Genomic DNA, 24564 nt, shown 5'->3' on the forward strand with positions numbered 1-24564 from the left:
CTTTAGTTAATTCTTCTTTTTTAGTATGAAATTTTGTTCATTGATTTTTAAAATTTTCTTTAAAAATATTTCACATTTTTAAAGTATATTTTAAAAATAAATAAAAGGAATATTTTTAAAACATAAAAATTCCTCTCAGCAAACTGGAAGGCAAAGGTAGATTCCATATTATCTAAGTTATTGTTCCCAAATTCCTTTCAATCTTTAGACAAAAACAATGAAATATTAAATTTTAAAACAACCATAGATCATGATTTTACTGTATTCATATAATTCGTATTTATTGCAAAATAAACACTATTAAGTAACAAATATATAAAAGTAACATACAAATATTATTTTGAAAAGCTTTGAAGTTTTTAAGCAAATTGAATTTTAGAAAATTATTTTAAAAAGAAGAAATGGCAATACAGGAGAATTGTAGTGTCAAGTTGTAACTTTTTTTAACCATATGTCACCAAATGCATTATTAATTATTTTTTTTCTTCTTTTATTTCTTATATTAATTAATTTGCTGAATTTTGATAGATTTGGTTCAAATTCTTTTCCATGTTTGTGGGAAAGTTGGTGCAAGATTCTCTTCTTTTCCTGGAGAAATAAAACACACTCTTGCTTCCAATTTTTAAATAAAATATGTTCCAAATAACTGAAAAAAATGTAGCTTTTGGAAATTTTTAAGCTGGCCAATATTAAAATATATCAATACCAATCAAAATATGAAAAAAAGTTAAAACTTATTTCATTTTTTTAAAAACTGGATATATACATTGATGATGTCAGAAACAGTCTAAATTAGGTCACTTCACTAAAAAACAATCACTATCATTTTTCAGCCCTCCTCTAAGCAATTGCAGCTATCAAAAAAAATTTATGTACAAAAGTTGTTTATCTTAATGGCATTAATTTGGCTAATTTCATTTATTTTTCTATCTTTAATATTAAGGAAATTATAAAGAAATGAAATTTTCAACCCCTCTCCAACCATTACAACCCACTTTCAGCTAAATAATCCATCTATGAAATCCTCTACCATTTAAAAACTTTTTACAACAAATTTTAAACCAATTAAAATCAATCCAAACAAATTATAATTGTTGTGTTAACAAGATTACATGTTCAAAGCAATATATATATATATGTAATATTTTAAACTCTAATTTCAATTCCAAATTAATTTCCAAAGTTTCATCGTAATTTAGCCCATATCAAAGTCATTCTATTCTCTTATTTCTTGATCCCATTCCACTTTTTCTATTTAATTCATTCAAGAGAAGCTTTGTAAAATGCTTTAGTCAGTGGCTCCCACCCTCCGAGTGAAAGGATAAAAATTGCTGATCTAAACAAATTCTTTTTTAAAAGATCCCTATGTTTCCCTTGCTTGTGATTGACATGCGTCAGAAATCTCTATCAGAATCTTAAAAGTATATTAGCACTGTGAAAAAATATTTTCTCTATCGATATCTCATGTATTATACGATCAGGGATAATTTATTTCAGTCTTCTCTTGCCAAATCTGTTGTTGTGGGCGGACGTGCTTTGTCTGTGCTTCTTGTAAATAAATTATGCCTTCTCGGGATGGATTAAATCAAATTTTAAAATGCAAAGTGTCTTCACTGTCTTCAAAACTGCCATCTTCCGATTCAAAAATTATATGTTTACATTATATATATATATATATACACACACACACACATTTTTAAGCAGTTATGTGGCCGAAGGGTGAGAAGACATAGTGAATATTTGAAACTTCACTTTATTCCATCCCAGTAGGCATAATTTATGTACAAGAAAGAAGCAATGATATACATCAATCTATAGCTATACACAAGAGCAAAAGAGCACAAAATATTTTCCCCTGGTGATTACATACTATGAGATTCTGATAGGGATTTTTTTAAACATATCAAGGGAACATAGGTAAGGGAATTATAGGTAACTTTTAAAAGATTAGCTGACAGATTTAAGCTTATTGATTAGCTGACAGATTTTTATCCCTTCTAACAACTGATTTAAGCATTTCTACAGAGCTCCTGTAGCATTAATTAAATAAAAAAGGTGGAATTGGGTGAGGAAATAAATTTTAGAAGCTAGTTAATATGGGTTAAATAAAGACAAAATTCAGGATATTAATTAAGATTTAACTTACATTTAATTATATATACATATAAATTTTTGAATGATTGATGAAGATCTGTAGAAAATTTCCTAAAATCGGCAATAAATAGTCTTCCTATAAGGAATCTATCTAAAAAGAATGACAGAATTGTTTGAAAAATTTCAATATTAAATAAATATAAATAAATTATATTCAATAAAATTCTGGAAATAATTAGTTAAAATACATTTAAAAAATAACTCAATCCTATGATTTTTAATTTTAAAATTTTAATTTTACTTTTTGAATATTAAAATTTTGTTTAATTGATTTTAAGATGATTTTCTGATTTTTAAATATTATTTTGAATTCTATCATATTGTTCAAAAAACACAGTTTTTAAAATGAAATTCCTGTATTACAATTTCAAAATTTCTTGAACATGAGAGTTTCACTCTAAATTATTGGAGAGGAAAAATCACAAAATATAATATCCGATTCAAAATTATTCTTATTTTTTACATCATTTTTAAGCTTTCAAAATATTAGTAAACATCTTTTTTTCCCAAATACATTTAATACCTATATCAATTTTTAATTTCTTTCTTACCAAATCAATTTGGTATGATACAAGACAATGTTTTAAAAATGTAATTTAATACTAAAATTAGAAAAATTTAAAGAAATTGAGAAGGAATTTCATTGAAATTATGTAAAGGTGATTTGACCAGGAAATCTATAAACTCCATGAGAATAATATTTTCATACCATCTTTTATCCATTATGATGAAACTAGAACACAGAACGTAATTCATTTTTCACACTTACTTATTCTCTACCAAAACAACATATCTTATTAATGAAAAATTTACTTAATTCATTACATGTTCCATTATTTTCAAAACAAGCAGCTCACAAATCATACTTGAAAAAGCATATAATGTTATCGAATATTGCTTTTGTGGAATGTAAGTCTTTCAATATTTTATTCCTTCTTATGTTTGAACTCACTTTATAAATTGCAAATCAAGATGCATTGTTAGAAAAATTATACTGGCATTAATAATTACTGAAGATATAATTTCAACTGAGAAATTTTCCTTCAAAACTTTAAAAATTTGTTTTGAAGTTAGTAAACCTTTGTTACTTTACTAACATACACAGACTGTACACTTAAAAAAGTAAATACAGGTTATCATCGATACATTTAAAGAAATGACTTAATGCCCTCTACCATAAATACTGAAGCTTCATGTTAAACTAGATGAAAATATCTAACCACTGCTTCATTGTATACTTCCTGATGAAAGTTATAACCCATTTTGCCATAAAAATTGGAGAGCTTAACACCTTCAAAGCTATTAATATGCAATCTAAACTACTAAATCTAATACTAATTATCTAAATCTACTATAAATATAATCTACTTATCTACTACAAAACTACTATACTAATGCTATGCAATCTGGCATTAGAGACAAATTTTAGCCCACAGAAACTAGTAATTGGAAGTATCTGAAAGATGAGATATCTCGTCGCTAGTGTTGAAAGTGTTAAGCAAGGTCATCAATGCCACAAATACAAAGATTTTTATTTTCAGAGTCCCTTTTTGGCAGGCCAACCAAATCTAAAATTTATGATAGAGTTACAATTTAAATATAACTTAACAAATTTCATTTATCTAAGCTGTGTGTTTATTATTATTATTACAGTGTTTACATGCATATGAGCATACAGATTGTAGGATAGTGAACTCTTTGACAGATTTGGTTCAAAATTTTGATAATCATCTATACTTTAGATACTAAAATTGTGTATCGCATTTTACCAACATAGCACTTTGAAGTTATCCTGTCCACTTGTGTCCAGACAAACAAACATAATACAAAAAGAATGAATTTTGTTCAAAATTTGGTTAAAATTTGCAAAGTTAGTATTAAGAAATTCCAGCTCAAAGTATTTTTCAAACTACTATGTTCACAGATAGACATAAAAATAAAAATGTGTTATTCAGATATTTCAATAATGGAGATAAGGCAAATTCTAGAGTTAAAATTTTTTGGCGATTATAATATTTTCTTCTTTGAATAGTTCATACATAAAAGAAAAGAATTTTGTGGGTATTAATTTTCTTTTGTGTTTTTTTGCAAGAGTAACAGATAACCTACAGGTAACTTCTGAATTTTATAAACACTTAGTCTGGTTTTTTAATTTTGAAAGTCTTGAATTATACAGTGTATTCATTTTTAAAAATATGTAATGAATCAAATGCATATTTTCTGACATATTATTACGAAATTTTAAGCCTTTGTATAAAAATTAATTGAAACAAAAATACTTACAAACAATTCACTTCACTTCACTAATGGAAAGACACTAAATGACATTGAAATATAACTAACAAATGCTTTACATACAAGTAATCCCATGCAGAAAAGCAAGGATGAACTGAAGCTAAATATTCATGTTACTGTTAAAAACATAACATGAGCATATAAAATCATTTCTAAAAAGAATTGATTTTCTCCTTATCTTAACAAGCGAAAGGATGTGATGAAGAGCCTAGCAAATGGAATATTTTCTGCAATCTATTAGTAAGTCCCTAAACTGAGATAAAACCTTTTTCACTGACCTCCAGATTCATTAAATCTGAAAGATCCAACATTGCAAAGAAAATACAGCCTATAATCAAGCATATTGAATAATTATAATGATTTTTTTTTTCATTACAAGAAAAATATAAGTACCTGGATAAAAAAAATAAGCACTTTTAAATCATTATATAAAAACCATAAATAATAAGTAGTTTTTAAGGACTTTTAATGATGTTATGCACTCTGATAAAGAGTTATATAAATTTTTTTTCAGAAATTATATTAATTAAATCAAGTGCCAGAGCACACTTTTATGTTTCTTTGAACAGCTGGTATATTTTACAATTATTTTTGTCATTTTTATTTATAAGTTATATTAAAAAAGGAAAGACAAACAAGTTTTTAATTCCCATTTAAAGACAACATTTTGTTGAAATTCATTGCACTTAAGAACCTATAATGATATTTACACACATTCCCTAATTATAAAATAACTATTCTCACAATATTATAGAGGGAAAATTGATGGGGAGAGACAATAAAATTACAAAAGTATAATTAACACAAATGCTATTTGATTTCAAAATAATTTATGAGAAGTCGATTTACAAACCAAAATAATTTATAGAATAATTATTTATTTGAAAAGAAACCGACAATTTTCGAATTTAAATGCTTTATATAAATAAGATTCATAAAAAAAAGATAATTTGTGTCACCCAAATAATAAATATATACAACAGAAGCAGAATTTTTATTCATTATCACAATTATGAGATTAATCTAAATTAGTTATGGGAATGGCTGAGATTTTTAACAATTTTTGAAAACGAAGAATAAACAAACATATAACAAGAAAAAAAATATTCAAAAGTGACATTGATATAACATAAGTTGAGGGAAAATTCTGCGAAAATATTAATGACAGCATTTTTGAAAATGAAACTAAGAAAATGGTGTTTCTTGATTGTAAACGGAAAAACATATATATTATATTTTAGAATCAATTTAAATTTAAAGAAAAAGTTATGAAAGTATTAAAAATAAAGTAAATATACAATAAAACCTAGAAAAACTTAGCTTACCTTTTAAAAAATTTGAAAAGTTCAATATGTTTACCAGTTAATTTGCTTCCACAAATGTATTATTTATGTCATATCCCTTTAACTGTTTAGTTGCAACACGTTTTATGAATACAGCTGCTAACGAAGCAATGAAACATTCGTCACACTTTAGTAAAACAGGTTATGTCCTTAGCCAATACAGAATTAATACAAGCATCGACTTAGACTAAATGTAAACATTTTTTTTTTTTTTTCTTTTTTCCAAATCATTTGAAGTAAATCTTTGAAAACATTAAGTTGAGTTAAATTGGTCTGTGGCAATTAATTTAAAAAAGAAGCAAAGGACATTTTCTTTTCTGGTTTTGTACAATTCTCTCTGAAATGGATCGTAAATTAAGTTGTAAATCAGGGCTTCTGATAAATCAGATAAATCTTATTTAAATAAAGTAACAAGTTTAACGCATTTTGAAAGAATCTAACGGCAGACAGTTTTAAGTAACTTTCCATAAAAGCTAACATGCAACTGGTACGCTGCTGCTACCAAACCCGAATAGTCCACTATGTAATATAATACAGAAATTGAAAAAACAATATTGTAAAACTATTGTTTTGAATGATTAGAACAATACAAAATTCATTTTTTGTATTGATACAAATATGGTTCTCATGTTATGCAATATGATTTTTTTGATCAACAAATTATTTTCCAATTCTATAAATACAGCCAAAATTAGTTTTAATTAACTATTAAAATAAAAAAAAAAGTTTTAAAAATTTACCATATTTCTTGTTTATTCCTTACATTAAAAAAAAATTCAGTATTTCTTTTTTTTCCTCACACCCTTACCATGTTATTCGAACCTGGGACTCTACAGAGTTATTAGCGACGTTTTTTTTCACTACACCACTGAAATAATAGAATGAGACGGTTAATTAAAGAAATTGTCTGTTTGGGAGATGCTAGTGTGGCCCGATAGGAATAATGTGAACTTACACATGTAATTTAATTTGTATTTTCCTTTTGATTTAATAACTTTTTTGATAATTTCGAGTTAAGAATATGATTTGACTGACCTATTCACTCAACTAATTCATTATACGACCAACTCCAGCTTCGTCTACTGGCTTTCTATAACTTTCGAAGCAGAATACAGAATGTCCACGAAGGAGCAACGTAATTTGCGTCCTAATGATATGATACTATCGCTACAATTCCTCATCATTCTAGAATCTTCTATTGTGACGTCAAAGTAGACGAATCGTTGCCAAGACCGAGAATTATTGATCCGATATCCGATCACAGCTCTCTGCAAAACTGCCTTTTATTACGATGGAACTTACTGCATTGAAAAGCAATATTATAGGTTCGTAACAATATTAAACAGCAAAAATCTTTCCCTAACTTTCAACAATGAAAGAATATCATGTAATCAAATATTTCCTAAAACAATCGAAATGAGATAAAAAAAAAAAATTTATATTAACTAAATTGGCTAAAAAATCAATCTTTGGATATGAAAATGGTATAAAAATCAGAAGTAATCGCTAAAAAAACATTAAAATCTCCCTTTACTTTTAATTAATTAAAATTCTATTTAAAGTTTTTAAAAATCTCTCGGAGCATCACATTTCCGTTCCCTCCAAACTAGGGATGACGAATATTTTAAGAGCGATTATTACGTAACCAATATCAAAAAGTCACAAATACAAGTGATCAATACTTTTCAAAGAGGGGTGAGATTCAAATCCTTGATACGATCTTACTGATGATATTTCGATTACAGGTTTTGGATCACGATAGGAAGTAACAATGATATCACTGAAATTTGCCGGAGCGGTGACTTCACTGGAAAGTAACAATCGATACGATCTGTCCAATGGAAGCTCTCGAAAGAAATCTGTGATTGGATTGAAAAGTGAACGGACCGGTTATTGGAATTATCGTATCGTATCATTGAATTGCATATCACTGAAATTTATCGGAGCGGTGATTTCACCGGAAAGTGCGAGGCTTCACTGGAAAGTGCGAAGTCACCGCTCCACTTCACAGGAGTGACCGATATTCGTATTTGATGCACTATTCCATACAGATCATTTTTAATTGCTCGTGACATGATTGACTTTGATTACATGTATTCTGTTTACTGCTGGCGCCATCTATTGGTAGAATATAGGACTAAAGTAAACATTTTAAAGAAATGACATGTATTTTTAACTCACTTTTTCCAGAAAATGGTTCACTCTAATAAATAAATTAAATAAATAGTTTTGAGAAAAAAATAAAATTTAAGAAGTAAGCTGAAACAGATAAATTAATTCAATCACACGTTACTTAAATTAGTAAATTAAGTATTAATTACAATTAATAAATTTTATATTTAACTAGCCGCCTTTGGCGACCTGCCGGTTAGCCAGTCTTAATGTCCGTTAAAATTTTAATAATTAAATATTTTATGCAATTCCTACTTTAATAGCTTCTTCATCAAAATATTTTAAAACTTCAAATTTTGATACTCATATAATTCTCTCATAATATTATAAATGCCTTCAGTCATAACGTAATATGTATCTCTCTAATTTTCTGTTAGTTCCCGTAGAATTTATACTATAAATTAAAGTGGAAAGGATTAATCTGCAATTAATATAATAATATTTTTTACTGAAAAAAAGTATTTTTTTGCAATATGATTACTGAAAACAGTCACTGAGCGTTTAAACTTTATGGGCACTAAAGAATATCTTTCCTAATTTATGTAATATTTTAAGAATTTGTCAACAAAATATTCTCAGATTCATTATGACCAGAAAGATTAATTAACAATGTTTAATTTTAAATGCATCAAACACTAAGAAAATAAAATGAATCGTTTAAAATAATCGGTTGAAAACAGGTTTAAAAAAACTAAAAAAACGATGTACTTAAAACTATAAGCGTATACAAAAAAATATATAACTAACATAAATACAATTTAATTACAAAAACATGCAACTAACCTAAAAATAATTTAAATTATCCGTTGATAATGGTTGCCATGTCAACAATCAGAACACAATGCGCATGCGTGAATTTTCAACGCCAATTACGGTAACGCAAATACGTGAGTTTTTCTACGCCAGTTGGGGTAACGCTATGCAGATTAGAAATTTTTAATTTCCTTTATTCTGTTTTATTTTAATTAAAAAGTACTTAAGAATGAATCTGAAAGATCGATTCATTAACAATGTTTAATTTTAAATGCATCAAACATTAAGAAAATAAATAGAATCATTTCAAATAATCAGCAGAAAAATCTTAAGCCTAGCCTCATGACTGTTGGGGAAAAAAAAACTTGAGCCGTACTCATTTGGCGGTGGGGAAAATGAAAAGATTTTTTGGCGGGAAAGTTAGTTTTTAATTAATAATTAAAATTCTAATTAAAAATTCAAAAAAAGGGCTATCCTATCTTTTAAGTTAGATCAAACTGCACACGGTGTGCAAATTTGATTAAAATCGGTTAATTAGTTTGGGAGTCCATCTCGAACAAACAACGTGACACGTAATTTATATATATTAAGATATTAAGTAAAAATTTTTAATTAATAATATGATTGAAATAACAGATATTTGGAACGCATACTTAAAAATAACAATAGCAATATTATTTGTTATTCAAAAAATCGTGGATTATGTATCTCTACTCCAAACTATATCTGTGCAAAATTTGGTAACTCTGGGTCAAGCAGTCTAGCCTACAGAAAATCAGTACAACTGACATGTAGTAATGTATGTAATGTACAACTGATAATTTAATAGAAGTTCCCTCAAGTTTATAAAATAAAGTAGTATATTGTGTTCATTAGTCATTTGGCATAAGATATTAAACTGCATTAATCCAATACGCCAGTGTTTCCCAAACTTTTGACATATGCGCACCCTTTCTATAATGTTTGTGACGCTGAGTAACCCTCATAAAAAAAAGGATGTATTTTAATAACAATCAAAAATATATTTATTTTTTGTGAGATACACAAAATAATAAGAAAAGAGAAATAAAATTATTTATAATAAAATATAAATAAAAGTTATATTGTAAGTAACATTTATTTGGATCAATGAGAAGGATGAAATTGTTTGCGCTGAGATGACAGATCGTCATAATTTGATTCCCTGTTTATTAATTTTAATCTCAGATGCGGTTCCACGTCCAAGAGTTTGTTCCTTTTTTTCGACTTAATCGCTATAAATGCTGAAAAAGCAACTTCACATAAATATGAAGTTGGAAAAGGCAAGATGTATTTCAGAACTTTTTCTGTTAAGACCGGATACACATGTTGCGTTTGTAACCAGAATGATGTTAAGGTACTCTCCCTATGTTTAATTTTCAAAAATCCGTCTGAAGCCAATTCCAACAATTGCTTTTTTTCTGCATGCGTCAAATCTTCTGGCATGAATGTTGTGTCAATGTTAAACGGATCTTTTATCCATTCAATATTTATGTTTAAATCAGGGAAATAATTTTTCAAGCCCACTTTCAAACTCTCCAAATGCTATGTTATGCATTTCCGAGTATCAGCATTAATTTTAGTAGTCGAACTTGTTATAAACTCATGAAGAGAGGGAAACGAGTCTAATTCTCCATTGCCAACTCTTTTTTGCCATAAATTTAATTTTGCGATGGAAGCGTTTACTTTATCTTGAACGTGAAACAATGAAATTCTTTGCCTTGTAACGATAAGTTGAGGCAATTTAAAAAAGAGAATATATCTGCTACATATGCTAGTTTACAAAGCCATTTCCAGTCATGTAAACAATTTCTCAACTCAAATCTATCAGTAAGAAAACATTGAAGTTCATGTCTGAGTTCAAACAATCTATTCAGAACCTTTCCTCGAGATAGCCAATGAACATCGGTATGAAAAAGAAGCTGGATATGACGACTTCCCATTTCTTCACATATTTGCGAAAAAAGTCGCGCATTCAAAGGACGACTTTTAATGCAGTTAACAATTTTCATACTTTCATATAAAAGTTTCGGTAGTTCAACGGGTATCTTACGTGTTGCCAAAGCCTTTCTGTGTATGCAAAAATGTGTGGATATGACATTCAGGGCAACATTTCGAATTCTTGCAAGGAGTTCTTTATTAATTTTGACCATACTTTTTTCTCCACCTGTGCTTATTCCAACACATTTATTCCAATCAATTTTGTTCTCTTGCATAAACTTATTCATAACATTAAAGATATCTTCTCGTGTGACCTAATAAAGGCTGGCAAAATAAAAAGTCGTCATAAATTCAAATCAAAGATTTCTCCAATTTCGGTCTCGGGGGGAGGGACAGTGGACCACAGATTATTGGGCCTTCTTTTATTTTGGACAGAGTCACGTGATTTTCCGGGGGTTGACTTTCGCCTCAGTTGTACAACCATCAAACTCTTACTGTACCCCTGGGAGTACTTTGGGAATCACTGCAATATGCAAATTAATGCAAGCAAAAGATTCTTACCACGCATCTGCACTTGATCTTTTACAAAAGAGTGAAATATTCTTTAAGAATCTTCGATATTATCTGATCAACAATCTTTCTGGGTCCTTTAATAATTGATGCAAAAAAGTTGCAATAGAAATTGAAGTTGAGATTACTTTTGAACTAACAATAATATGCCAGCGCATTTGAGGAAAAAATAAAATTCTTTTGTGCAAAGTAGATGACAAAGGTCTTCATCAAATTAATATTTCTAAATTACTTTCAATCCTTCAATAAAAACAATCAAAAACAATCATAATGGAGCGATCATAAAATTATGATTTTATTGATATCGCATAATTCAGCATTTATCTCTATTAATAATTAAAATGAATATATCTATGTGCGTGAGTGTTGACCAAATTGATTGAGTTGTACTCTACAAGCCAGACCGTTGAACTTACAAATACCAAACAAGGTACACTTACAAATGAGTATCTCGGAGTGATTTTTTAAAGATTTTAAAAAGAGTTTCATTCATTAAAAATGAATAAATAGCAAATCTGGCAATTTGCTGCAATAGGTTATAAAATTATTATTAAATAAAAATTAATTTTACACAATTTCAAAATTTAAAAAATCGTTTTCGTAATGATATCAATTTAATAAAGGTGCAAATCTTCGAATTTTGCAATATTTAAAAATATTTTTTTTGTCTTATTTTCAACAATAGATTGTTTTGTTGTCCTGAAATTCAAACTGTCCTCATTGTTTCAGCAAACATTTTATAGTACATTTTCGTCCAATGTTGAAAGCTTAAGAAAAAGAATTCAATTTAATATCTGTGTAATTTACAATATAGATATGGACAGCGAAGTTGCAATACCGCAAAATTTAGAAAATAGAGTCGTGATTTTGCATTTTTAATTTTATGTGACTCCATTAGAAAGGACGTATAAAATGTATGTAAGAAAAAGATCATATGTAAGATAACTGAAATAGCACAATCTTATTGTCTGATAATTTGGGGTAATTATGGACATGAACTAACATATAAGGGATTTAAGTGAAATTAAATATAACAAATATTCCGTGCGAACCAGCTAATCGCCAAAGGTTTGTGATTAGTTTAAATGTTTATTATGATTTACATTTTCCTATTTAACTAAATAAACAATTAAAACATTAAAATACAAATAACGATGAAAATCCGGCCCTAAATTTATTCATCTGAATTGGTCCGTCTTTGAGTCCTCGCATTCGCAGATAAAATCTCTCTCTCTCTTTTTTATACAAAACTTAAAGATTTATCGAAATCTAGAAATCGAACGCTTTAGTTTCAATAATTTCTCTTTGTATTCTAAAAAGCACTAGAAAATATGAAGAATTATTCAGTTATTAAGGTTTTCTTTACTCCATCATTTTCTAAAATTTAATTTAGATTCATTTCATTATTTCATAAACTTAATTATCTTATTTTAAGGAATGGCTGGGATTTTCTTTTACAGAAATAATTGCAATGCCCAATTAATTTGATAGGTTTTATATGATATTTCAAAAATAAAAAGAATATCAAACATTGTGTATATAACGATATAATCGAAATGTGATCGTCCTAATCAAAAATTGACAACGAAAGGGACGAATATGATAGGGTTATTATAAATAAGACTACATTTTTAAAACAATTCGCATTATCATTTTAAAACCAAATAAGTAAAACACGTTATATTTTTCTCACAAAAACACATAGAGATGGAAGCAATACTCGTAATTAGAGTCATAATTTATAAATCACGCATAAATTATTGTGAAATGTTTCGTTCAAATACAAGGCAATAAAATAATTTTATTAGATAGTTTATATTATGTAATTAATCATATCTAATTAAATAATATACCTTTTTAATTATGAATAATTCCAAGGAGTTGATTTAGAAGCGAAATTATTTTCCCATGTCTCTATTTATAAAGGCATTAAAATATTGCATAACTTAGATATAAATTGATAGAAGATCTATTTAATTCTTGTCGGCTTCATCTGCCTAAAAAGGTGTAAAAATAATGTATTAGGGGTGAAGATAATCAAAAACACATAGAACATATAGAACATACATTACAAACATAGAGAAATTATGAAAAGAAACTAAGTTCAGGAAATTATAATGTATTACAGACTAATCTGCAGAATAATACATACAAAATTTCTTAAACCTACAAGCAGCAAAACTCAAAATAATTAGAATATTAATTAACATTTACTAATAACAAATTCAGTAACTTTGGCCTATACCTATAGCACAGAAGAGAATAAATCCAAGATAAAGAAACCCGACCAATCCACAGCAGATATGTGGGTAAATAAGGAGAATATTTGATACAGAGAAAAGAACACGAGCAGTAATGATTCACAGCTAAACGTAGTTGTGTATTGTTTCACGTGCACAAACGAACACGAAAAGTAAAGAAAAAAAAACCCCGTATCATACAAAATAATTCTTATTTTTCGCATTTTTCGCAGTTTCCAAAATCTGAATCCTCCTTCCCATGAGTAAAAATTTATTTCCCCCCCCCCTTTTTTTTTCCCACTCTTGAAATGCAAATGAGCAAATTGAACGTTATTCTATTGTTACGTAACAAAAATGAAAAGTATCTGCTTTAGGAGAGTCAACAATACGATATCATTTTCCAATTAAGTCTCCAGCAGAACTAATTACTCAATAGAGAGTCTAGCGAGTGTCTAGTTCGTTGTTCTAGTTCTTATAAATCAAAAACCGTTTGTTTCACAGAGAAGAAGGATTAAGATGATGTAACTGACTAAAACGAAAACCGTTTGCAAAAAAAATTATTATTCGAATATATATGTTAATATCTGTTATCAATTAAATATGATTTCTTTCTTCTTTTTCCTAGAAAATTATTATATCATGCCATTCTCAGAGCTGATTTTTCAAAATAAGGTCATTTACTTTCTACAATTTATGAAATTTACTGGATTTATAATAAATGCAAACATACGAAGTTTTCGCTTGAAAATAAATAACTTGCTATGTTGTTTGTATAATAGGGCAATTAAATTATAACGGTTTTATTAATATAAATGTAAATGCAGGGGTTATGAGCACATCTTAAGTAAATAAATACGAGTATATTATTGCAAATGAAAAAAAAATTAAACTATATTTTGTAGATGAAACTTAGGGACAAAAATCTTCAGTATCTTTTGAAACAAAAATGTTTTTATTTAGTCTTTTGCAGTAAAAAAATTCATCCTTCAGAATCGTTTGGAACAAGAATAAATAAAAATAGCTTATTATTTTTTAGAAAATATGTAAAATAAAATTTTTATATTGAAACTGGTCGAAAAGCAGTTGAAGCAGATTTAGTTGAATTAACTTTCCTGTATAAAGTTTCGCAAGAATTTCTTTTTGAGAGATGATTGAAATTTTGAGCTGTAGTTGTATGAAAGAAACGACGCCTTAGCACACAATTCGCTCTCCATGTTTCTGCATTACAAAAGCAAGAGGAATTTTGATACTCGGCGTCATAATAGGCGTGTGCTTGGGCAAGGCAGATACTTGGATGAATTGATCTCTGAGCCTTTAACGAATTCAGAAGTCGAGATTATACCAATAACTGTTACCTATGAAATAGCAAATAAACATGTGGTAAAAGAGAGAGAGAAATTTTTTAAAGGAAATTCGAACATTATAGAATCGCAATGTATTATGATTGATTCTTCTATCTTTGCTTCATTTTTTAAATTTACTGTCTGTTACAATAATGATGGCATGTACACTAGCTTCAAGAAGGCCACTCCCTTAACCAATTGGAATTTGTCGCCCAAATTTTTTTGCATACCTTTGCTTAAAGTTGTTATCCAACTCACCCGGCATAAAATTGGTGGCCTTGAACCACAATTGCTCTGATTTTTATTTTCAGACATGAGAATAGCGCGTTTCGTAATATGGTTAAAAAAAACGTACTTGTTTATTAATTACATGCCACTAGCGAGTAATATCCATGAAAAAGCAGTCTTTAGCGAATCTAGCGAAATTAACTTGAGATCTTTGGCTACTAATGCTGACATGAGGTTAATGCACATATACCAAATAATTGAAAATGCATTTTAGATACAACTTTTTTCCCAGGCTGATTGAAACCAGAATTTGACGCAGAACTACAGTCGTAGTCATTGTTTAAATAATTTTAGAGTTATTGCGCATACAGTTTTAGAGTTGTCCCAATTACAGGCTGATAGACGGTCTATCTTTTAATGAATATAGTTCTAAATTCGATACATTATATCGGATATATATTGTAGGTGCTAAACTTGTGTATTAAATTTTAAACTAAATTTGTGAATGAAATCTGTCTAACTTCTTGCGTTTTATAGTGATCTCATTAATATCTATTCAGCCAGTTGGAAAAATACACTTCATCGCAATAGATTTCTCTCAAGATTTGGTAGAAATCTAAAAAGTGGTATTTATATCGAATTGCATCTGTCTGGATTAAGACGTATTTGAGTTACCGTGTCTGTAAGACAAACATAATATCAAAAATTCGTTTTTAAGAGCCCAGAAAGGTTTGAATTGTGGAAATTAGTCGAAATATCGATTTTTTTTTTTATGATTACAGTCTTTTTTTCTCTGTATACCTCATAAATGAGAAAGTAATGTTGAATTCAATATCATTTCAACGTAGGCGAGTATGAATTTAGTCATTCGAGCAATGAAAAGTATTGTTGCAATGTATACTTTAAATATTTTTTTTAATTGTTAAAATTAAAGAAAAAATACCACCATTAAAAAGCAGTATTTTTAAAATTTAAAATGTTTCAAAAATGATTTATGTGCTATTATATGTTTTGAAGTTATTAGGGAAAACTTTGAAATTATGATTAATCCTTAGTTAAAAATCCATTAAGTTGTCAATTTTTTTTTCCTGTGTACATTTGTCTACTATGAATTAATAACATTGGCAATCAACCCTATAGCGTGCTTTGAAATATTTTTTTCTTTAAATATGACACATGTATGCCATGTTTTACAAATTTTACACTATATTTTAAACATTATCATGTTCAAAATCAAAATATAAAGCGGAATTCAGCAAGGTTTTTAAAAATATAATTAACATTTATTTAAATAGATATATGCGTTTAAATATAACAAGCATTGAATTATATTGATATATGCATTTATATATAATAAACATTGAAAGGCGAAGATTTATTGCTATCTCAAAAAACTGCTTTTTTACTTATCACATTTGAACCAATCAATTGTTGATATTATTGGAATATGTTAAAAAAACATGACGTGACTACTTTCCAGGTGAATTGCAATTGTTAACACATGCCAACAAGAAAAACTTCTACATTAATGGTGAAACCTTATCAAAAATTTAAATAAATTTATCAAAATCTATCGATAAACATATAAAAAATTTCAGGAAGTAGAGAGTTACAGATTTTTAAGTCAACAACCTACACAGATTTCATCTTCCCATTGACCCTATTAAATATACCTGATCTGAACTGAATGCATTACCCAACCACTGGTAACATTCGGATTTCTGTTACTTTTATTTGCCACTTTCTTATGTTTACATCTTTCCCGATCGGAGATAAGCCAAACAAAGATTTCTACAGCTTTCCTATCAGAAATTTTGTTGAAAGTAAACATAGACCTGGAAATTTCCTAGCGGCTTCCGTCTGAAGTGTTCCAAACCCCGCGGCACACGTTTTATTCTTGCGTAACGATGTAAGATGTTATGAGGTTCGAATGCCCTGGGGAATGATAAGTCCTTGTAGTATTATCTGATTATCATCCTTTTTGCATTTCAGAATAATGGGTCAGTTTGATTAGCATTTTCAGTTGTTTTTTAGATTTTCACATCGTGCTAAGCTAACCTCATTTTATGCATAAACTGTAACGTTTTATGCACAGTGCATACTGTCCATATTGAAATAATGTCTTATACTAAGAGAACTACGTATGATTAGTAAAAAAATTGTTATTACACTAAGAAAAGCAATTTATCAAATTTCTTTGCAAGTTAGTGGTGTTTAATCTAAGTACCATGCAAATATCCAAATGGATTATTGACATCTTTCCACTTAGTAGTATTAAATTAACTCTTTCGGTTGTTTAAAACTATCCAAATTGCTGGTAAACGATCAAATAATCTAAATCATAAATATTTGGATGATAGACAATGATGATGAATTTTGATGAAGCTCCAAGGGAAAAAAATTTAATGGTATTATGTTCCCAGATCTGAATGTTTTTTTTTTTAAATTAAGGCAATCCTTGTGCACCACAAAGTGCAGCAGAATTTTTACAGAAGTAAGTAGAAACAACTACATACATAGATAAAAACAGATAAAAAAAAAATATGGATAAAAATAACAGGAAAAAAAAACAAGACTAATTAAAAATCAAGCAGGAAAGGCAATAAATTTACAGAATGAGAAAAAGCCATTTTGTGGTCGACCAAAACATGAAGCGGAGGTGGAAACTTAATATTACAGGCATCCAGATCCACAATAAAATCCCTCCTCCCTTCAATAAGTTTGGAGCAATCAAAAAGCAAATGTTCGACATTTTGAACTCCACCCACGCTGCAAGAGCACAGATCAGTGTCCGATAATCCAAATTTCTTGAGATAGTATAGATCTGAGTGGTTAAACAGCTAAATTTTCCCTTCCAGTCCGTTGTCTAATAAATATTTAGAATCTATTTTATTGCAAAGCGTTGATTACCATTTAGACTTCCACTGAAACATTAACTGTACTCGTAATGCTATTCATCAGCCTGCTAAGAAACTTGAAGAACCGCCCTCTTTAATGAGACTAAAATTTATATTCAATAAATGTGGTTCTTCCATTGTATTAGCAGTGAGTTACCTATTTTATTACGAAGTTATATGACCTTAATAAAGAAGAATGATCGATACATAGCAACTAATTATCGAGAATCTCGAACCACAAAAAATGTACTCCATGCACCGAAGTTCATCAGGAAAAAAATGTCCTGTCATTAACTAGGGTATCATTAATTAGACTCACCACCAAATATAATTATCCTTGAAATTTTTTAGCATTATTTATCGTAAACTTGGATCTGAGATATTGTGTTATAAGTTGCTGGCACTCACAATTATTTTCAGCAGTTTTAAAAAGCATAGCACAGTTTACAGTTATAATACAGCTGCCTATGAAGTGTGTTAATTCTCGATTGTACGATAACGCTTCAGTCTTTAATAATTTTTTTTTATTAAACTGCATTGCATATAAATTTATTTCAATTAACAACATATAACCACCATTCCATAAGGATTATATTGATTAAAAAATTTTAACAACATTCACTGATAAAATTGATTTAGCAATGGTTACTTGATTTTTCTATTTTCCACAATTCTTATATGTTTACAAAGCTTTCGAGTTCGATATTTGTCCAAGATCTTCAAACCAATTAATCAGATGCAAAATTTATTGACTAACATAGATATAGCTGTGATTTATCGTATTATTTTTTAAACAAATTTTAAGAATCAGATTTTTTTTTTTTTTTTTTTTTTTTGTTCTATACATGAACATTTATTTTTGGCTTTTGTTTTGAAAGATTAGTCTGAATCCACAAACGTTACACTATTCGCAATGCACTGCAGTTGTCCACAAGTTTTACATTTAACGAAATTTTCTATTTTGGCCTTCATTTTCATTTGATCTAGCTGTCGAATTAATAGCAACATAGTTTTTTTAATTTAACTCCTCAGTGCTCCTCAGTTCCTCGGGAACGGTTTTGATATCTATGCTTATTCCTTCCACCCGACCAAATGAAACTTATTTTGAGAATAATCGCCGTATGTTACAAGGAAGTTATAACAACATACTCCTTCCCCCTTTAATCAAATGTGATCCTTAATAGATCTTGGGTAGAACAAAGGATTGCCAGAAGCAAGTTCACACATAACCACAGAAAAGAAAACACCTTTGACAATCGGACTCCATCTTAGCATTATCTAGTAGCAGTTTTATTTATGACGGATACATATATCTATCTATAAAAAATTGAACACAAAGTTATTAAACAATCAAACAAAAACTGTGTGCGTAGGAATAATTTGGTTGAGAAATTTTTCTATGCATGTGCAAATATATCTGTATAAAAGCCCAACATCAGCAATAAAATCAGATAAACGAAGTAATGAATCAGTACCAAATGAGTGATGCCGTAGTAGAAAATTGTAGTAAATGATAATACAAATAACGTATTTATAGTATCGTATAAGTTAAATGATTAATTAATTCTCAAATATTAAATATCAATAAAACAAGCAATTTCTCAAAACAGTATCAATCTATATTAATATTTCTGGCTTCTTCCTTCAATAAAATCAGTAGGAGTGGTTTTACCTGAAACTTTCTCCAATATTCACTAATAAATGTACCTACATGTTATTAACCGCATACAAATATTAAACGTTAGTTAAGAAAGAACATATTAGTGGTCGATATTTGTTGAGTTTTTTTACAGATTAATCGAAGATATGCAGTTAATATACCACTAATGGCGATCTTCCCAAAACTTTCTTTCATGTTGTTGCTTCTTATGGCACTTGCCATGGACAAGCCCGCTGTTACAAGGGCAGCGATTTAAGCCGGTGGGGGAGCGTCTCTTATTCTTTTAGTAGGGCCAATTAGGACCAAGAGTACTACTCAGCTACTCACGCATCACATTCGCTTGCACAACCTCTTTTTACAGGGGGGGAACATTCACACATCTCACAGATATAACAGACGAAGAACAACCATGCCTAAACCGGGAATCGAACCCAAAACGCCCAGATCACGGGGAAGACGCGCTACCCTTATGCCTGGACGCAGACACTTTCTCATATACATTCCAACAAAGGTCAGATCTTCTCCCCCCTCCCCCGGCATAAAATTGCGAAATTTGGCTAAGATCACGAAAGCTTTCCATGCCATTAACGAACTATAATTACAAAATACTGATCGTTAATGTCAATCTTGCATTTTTACTAAATCCTTTGTGCGAATATGTATTTTGAACACCTTCTTCCCAACAAATTGGAAGCAAATTTTGACATCGAACTACAGTTGTAATCATAAGATCACACGCGAATTTCCTTGACTAAGTCATTGTGTTTATAAGTTATTGCATTTACAAGCATGCGAAAGAACAGACTGACAGATGGTCAATCCTTCGAAAGATTTAATTCAAAATTTCACATATTAGATGTGAAACCTGAATATGAAATTTTATTTATCTAGCTTTTCACGTTTTTGTAGTTATCGATTTTTTTTTTTTTTTTTTTTTTTTTTTTTTTTACTCGAACAGTCTCACAAATTTATTGTAAATGGATTTCGTTCAAAATTTGGTCTAAAATCCAAATACTAAATTTCCTCCCCCCAACTCAAAGCATTTTTGAGTTATCTTATTCACATATAGACAGTTGGAAGAACGAGTAGACAGACATAATGCCAAAAATCTGGAAAATTTGAAAGTAAAAAAATTGTTAAAAATCTTGAGCTCGAATTTTTTGACAATTTTTTGGTGGATTTGGTATACGGGAACCTTTTTTTTTACAATTTAAACCCATATTGAACATATGTTAAATAAAGAAATCATACATGGGAAAAAGTGGACAGAACTTTCTTGCAGCATTAATAAATATTTTCATTAAACACACCATTTTTAGTTTTAAACTAAATTTATATAAAAATAAAAGAAGGTGAGTTTGTAAGAACAAATTCACCTTTCATTTGATTTTCCATTTAAGATAATACTTTTATTTAGATATCCTTAAATTTATGAAACAACAACACGTATGAGCCTATAGTGAGCAATCTGAATGCTCAATGACTTGCGAAAAATTAGATAATTAACTTTTAACGTTTCAGAAAACTGAAATTAACTCAATGCGAGAAAGATTAGAGCCAATAAGGATAAGTCAAAAAAACTCATTAAGAATTATTTTTACTGTTTATAAGCACTTCATTTACATTGAAGAAGAGAGAAAAGAGAAACATAGTTAAATACAAAACAGTTTAAATATTACATAGCAGCATTTAGCAATGTTATATTTCATTTTCATATTCATATGCAAATATGTTTACGTACAATATAACCATATGAAATATAAAATTATATAAAAAAAACAGAATTATATTAAAATAAAAAGAGATTTGTCCGTTTTTTAAAACATAAATCAATGCTTCTATATTCAGCAAAAATTAGTTTACATCTATATCATATTTTGACTCAATAGCACATCTATTTTTTTTTCTCCTTTACTCAATAGTTATTATTTTAGAATCTCCAATCTTCCAGAAAGTTTAATTTTTTAGTTTCCTGTTTCTGTATTTTCACAGTCTTTATTTCAGAGAATAAATATTTTGTCACTGTGCAGAGAAAAATATTTGTTCATCCAAGCCCTACCCATTGGATGCATTAATTCCCAAACACTGCTATCTTCCAGGAGGGCTTAGTTTTTGCAACCACGTACCTCTTTATTTCATAATTTTGCGTTGTACGTGAAAAGATAAATCTGTTTTCTTTTCCGAGGTTCGACGCTGATGAGGGGGCAACTCTTCTCAAGTGGATTCTCTTTTATCTTGCAAGGTAAAACAGTGGCCCGCCGTATATTTGCCCTTATCTATTGTGTCTTTCTCTAAGGAAATTTAGACGGCAAAAGTAACTGATACTACAAAGAGAGTTCCGCTACGATGGACGCATGCGTCGTAAAGTCTTTCCTTCAATAGTGATCGCTGTCCACTCACCTGAAGTCTTCCATTTCAATCACCGCGTTCCAATAATCAATCAATTCCCTCTTCGGGATCTCAAATCAATAGTCTTCAACAATGTTTCTGGTAATTTCGAAGAAACTGCTGCTCTTGCTTTCCCTGTGGACGGGAATTTTCTGCAATTATGCTTGCTATTCTATCATCGCACCCTTTTTCCCTCAGTTGGTGAGTTTTTCTTTTTTTATTTCTCAAGTTATTTATTTAAAAAATATGCAAAAAAACTACAAAAAAAAACATTGTCATTTAAGGAGATTAAATTGAAGGGAATTTTGAAATATGTATATATATATGAAAGCTAATAACTTATCTCTAAATTTAATAATTCGATTTAGTCTTTCATTCCTCAAAAAATAAACAAGAAATATTTTGAAAATCTCCTTTTTTTTTCTTCTTGCTTATGCATATGTTAGAAAATATTAGAATTAATTATTTTTATATTAGATTATATTATTATTTTATTTTAATATTATATTATTATATTAGAATCAATTATTTTTCGAAATATTTCCTAAAATGTTTTTTATCCTTTATTCCGTTTTGAATATCAATAATAAATTAATTAATATTTTGAAATATTTTCAACAAATATAATAAAATAATCCTGAATAAGGAAATTTTAAAGATATAAACTTAAAAAAGAATTTTTAAAAACACATTGTAAATCTGAAAATATACTTCTTAATAATTGAGACTCTTTTGGGCGAATTTTTTCATAAATATTAACTATGTTGATTTTTTGTATTTTTTCATGAATAAAACTAAGATGATTATTTTATATTTGATAAGAATTCTTTTGATCTTCTGTTCTTTCAAGAATGAGGGAAAAGCTTTCGAGTTTAGGTAACTTTTTTTAAATTAAATATTATACATAAGAATATAGTTTTCTACTTGAAAAATTTTTTGCTTCTTATTCCTCCTTAGCTTTTTTTGTATATTTTCAACAAAAATAAGAGGCATAAATTTCATTTTATAAGTTTCAACATTAATTTTTAAAAACACTCTTTATGAATAAGAATACAGATCTTTATATTTAAGAATTTTTTTTTTTTTTTTTTTTTTTTTTTGTATTGCCTCACTAATATTCAACGCGAGTTCCAGAAAACATGTTAATTCTTTTCCATCTCTGATCATTTTAGTTCAAAAACTTTAATTCTTTTTTTAATTTTTAAAACTTTTCATAATCAAATTAAACAGTTACAAAAGGATTCGTAACGATTTGTATGTGGAACGAATTCCGGAATTTTAACTTTTTCAAATGTAACATTTCAGCTTTTGTGGAATATAAGCGTTTCATATTTTGTTTTTAACAAATATATCGTTTTCAAATTTATTGCATGAGTTTTTAAGAGGGAATTTGAAATATTTTTGGACATTGATTGCTTAAATCAAGAATGACTGAGGATTTGCTCAAATTCTTACATTCTGCGGACCATTTTCTTCCTATACGTAGTTCCTCATCTCCAACTCTGGATTACATACATTTCGAATTTTATTCTAATACTAAAAGGTCACTAATAGGTCATTCTTATGATAAAAATTTAGAAATTCTTAATTTTAGCTCCCTTTCCAAAAAAAGCAAACAAAACTTTAAAATTAAATTTTTATAATCTTTAAACTTTTATAAAGTAGTCCAATTTGCGAGACAGTATAGTAAAAAAAATTTAATTATCTGTTTAAAAAAAATTAAACTTTTTGTTCCATCATTGAAATTATTTGAAAATTATGTCCGTATATATTTATGAATGTAAATAATATTAATATTTTGAATTAATTAAAATATGTAGACATTTAATTTAACTGATTATCATAATTAATATGTAACATCTTTTATAAATAATTCATAAATAATTAATAAACTGGAAATGATATTAATGAATAGTGCTCAAAATGATAATGAATATTTTTAAATACTTTTAAAATAATAATCATAGTAACTTTGTTTTCATTAATAAATAACAAAATGCTGTTTTAAAACAGTAATTGTGCAATGAAACGTAAAAATAAACATCACAAAAACATTCAGCTTGTTCAAAATTTTTACTTACTATTAATGAGAACATTTCTATTGCTTTTATGACTGGATGCATTGTACCGCAATAAAGACTTCGAGTTAATGCAGAGCCTTAAATTAATTATTCATGTACTGTTATTGAGAATTTAAGATTTGTATTTATTAACTTAAGAAAGCAAATAATAAATCAAAATAATACTTATAATTTTTGATTTTGATTTCGAATTAAGTAAAATAAACTCAAATTACAAATGATAATTTGACATTTTGCCAACCAAAACTCAATGACCATTGAAAAAATTCAAGTTATTCATGCATTTGAATTAACCAAGTTCCATTGTATATTTATTCGAACTTATATTCTGCAGATAACATTGCTTGCTCTTCAGTTTATATAAAAATATATCTTGCTTGCAGAATGGATCTAAAATAAAGATTCACAGCAAACAAATAAACTTGAATAACAGAAATAATGCTTGATTTCAGCATTTATATAAACATTTTCTCTTTGATAA

The 24564-nt window shown here is 28.3% G+C and overlaps 2 protein-coding genes across 3 annotated transcripts in view; one reads left to right on the plus strand and one right to left on the minus strand.

Annotated features, from left to right (window-relative positions):
- The window catches only part of LOC129983747 (ATP-dependent RNA helicase TDRD9-like), a 90817-nt gene extending 83862 nt beyond the window's left edge, over positions 1–6955 (minus strand). Inside the window, exon 1 of one of the 2 annotated variants that reach the window (XM_056093359.1) lies at positions 6828–6955. The gene's annotated coding sequence lies outside the window, so the exon portion shown is untranslated. Of the gene's footprint in view, positions 1–5774; positions 6020–6827 lie in introns of those variants that run through there. The other variant, XM_056093358.1, reaches the window with a different exon arrangement.
- Positions 6956–21902: 14947 nt separating this feature from the next.
- The window catches only part of LOC129984139 (MFS-type transporter SLC18B1-like), a 38970-nt gene continuing 36308 nt past the window's right edge, over positions 21903–24564 (plus strand). The window contains exon 1 of the mRNA XM_056093937.1: positions 21903–22203. Within this exon, the coding sequence (XP_055949912.1) occupies positions 22096–22203 (108 nt within the window). The 5' untranslated portion in view covers positions 21903–22095. The remainder of the gene's footprint in view (positions 22204–24564) is intronic.

This window comes from Argiope bruennichi, chromosome 9 (genome assembly GCF_947563725.1).
Source record: "Argiope bruennichi chromosome 9, qqArgBrue1.1, whole genome shotgun sequence".
Classification (NCBI taxonomy): Eukaryota; Metazoa; Arthropoda; class Arachnida; order Araneae; family Araneidae; genus Argiope; species Argiope bruennichi.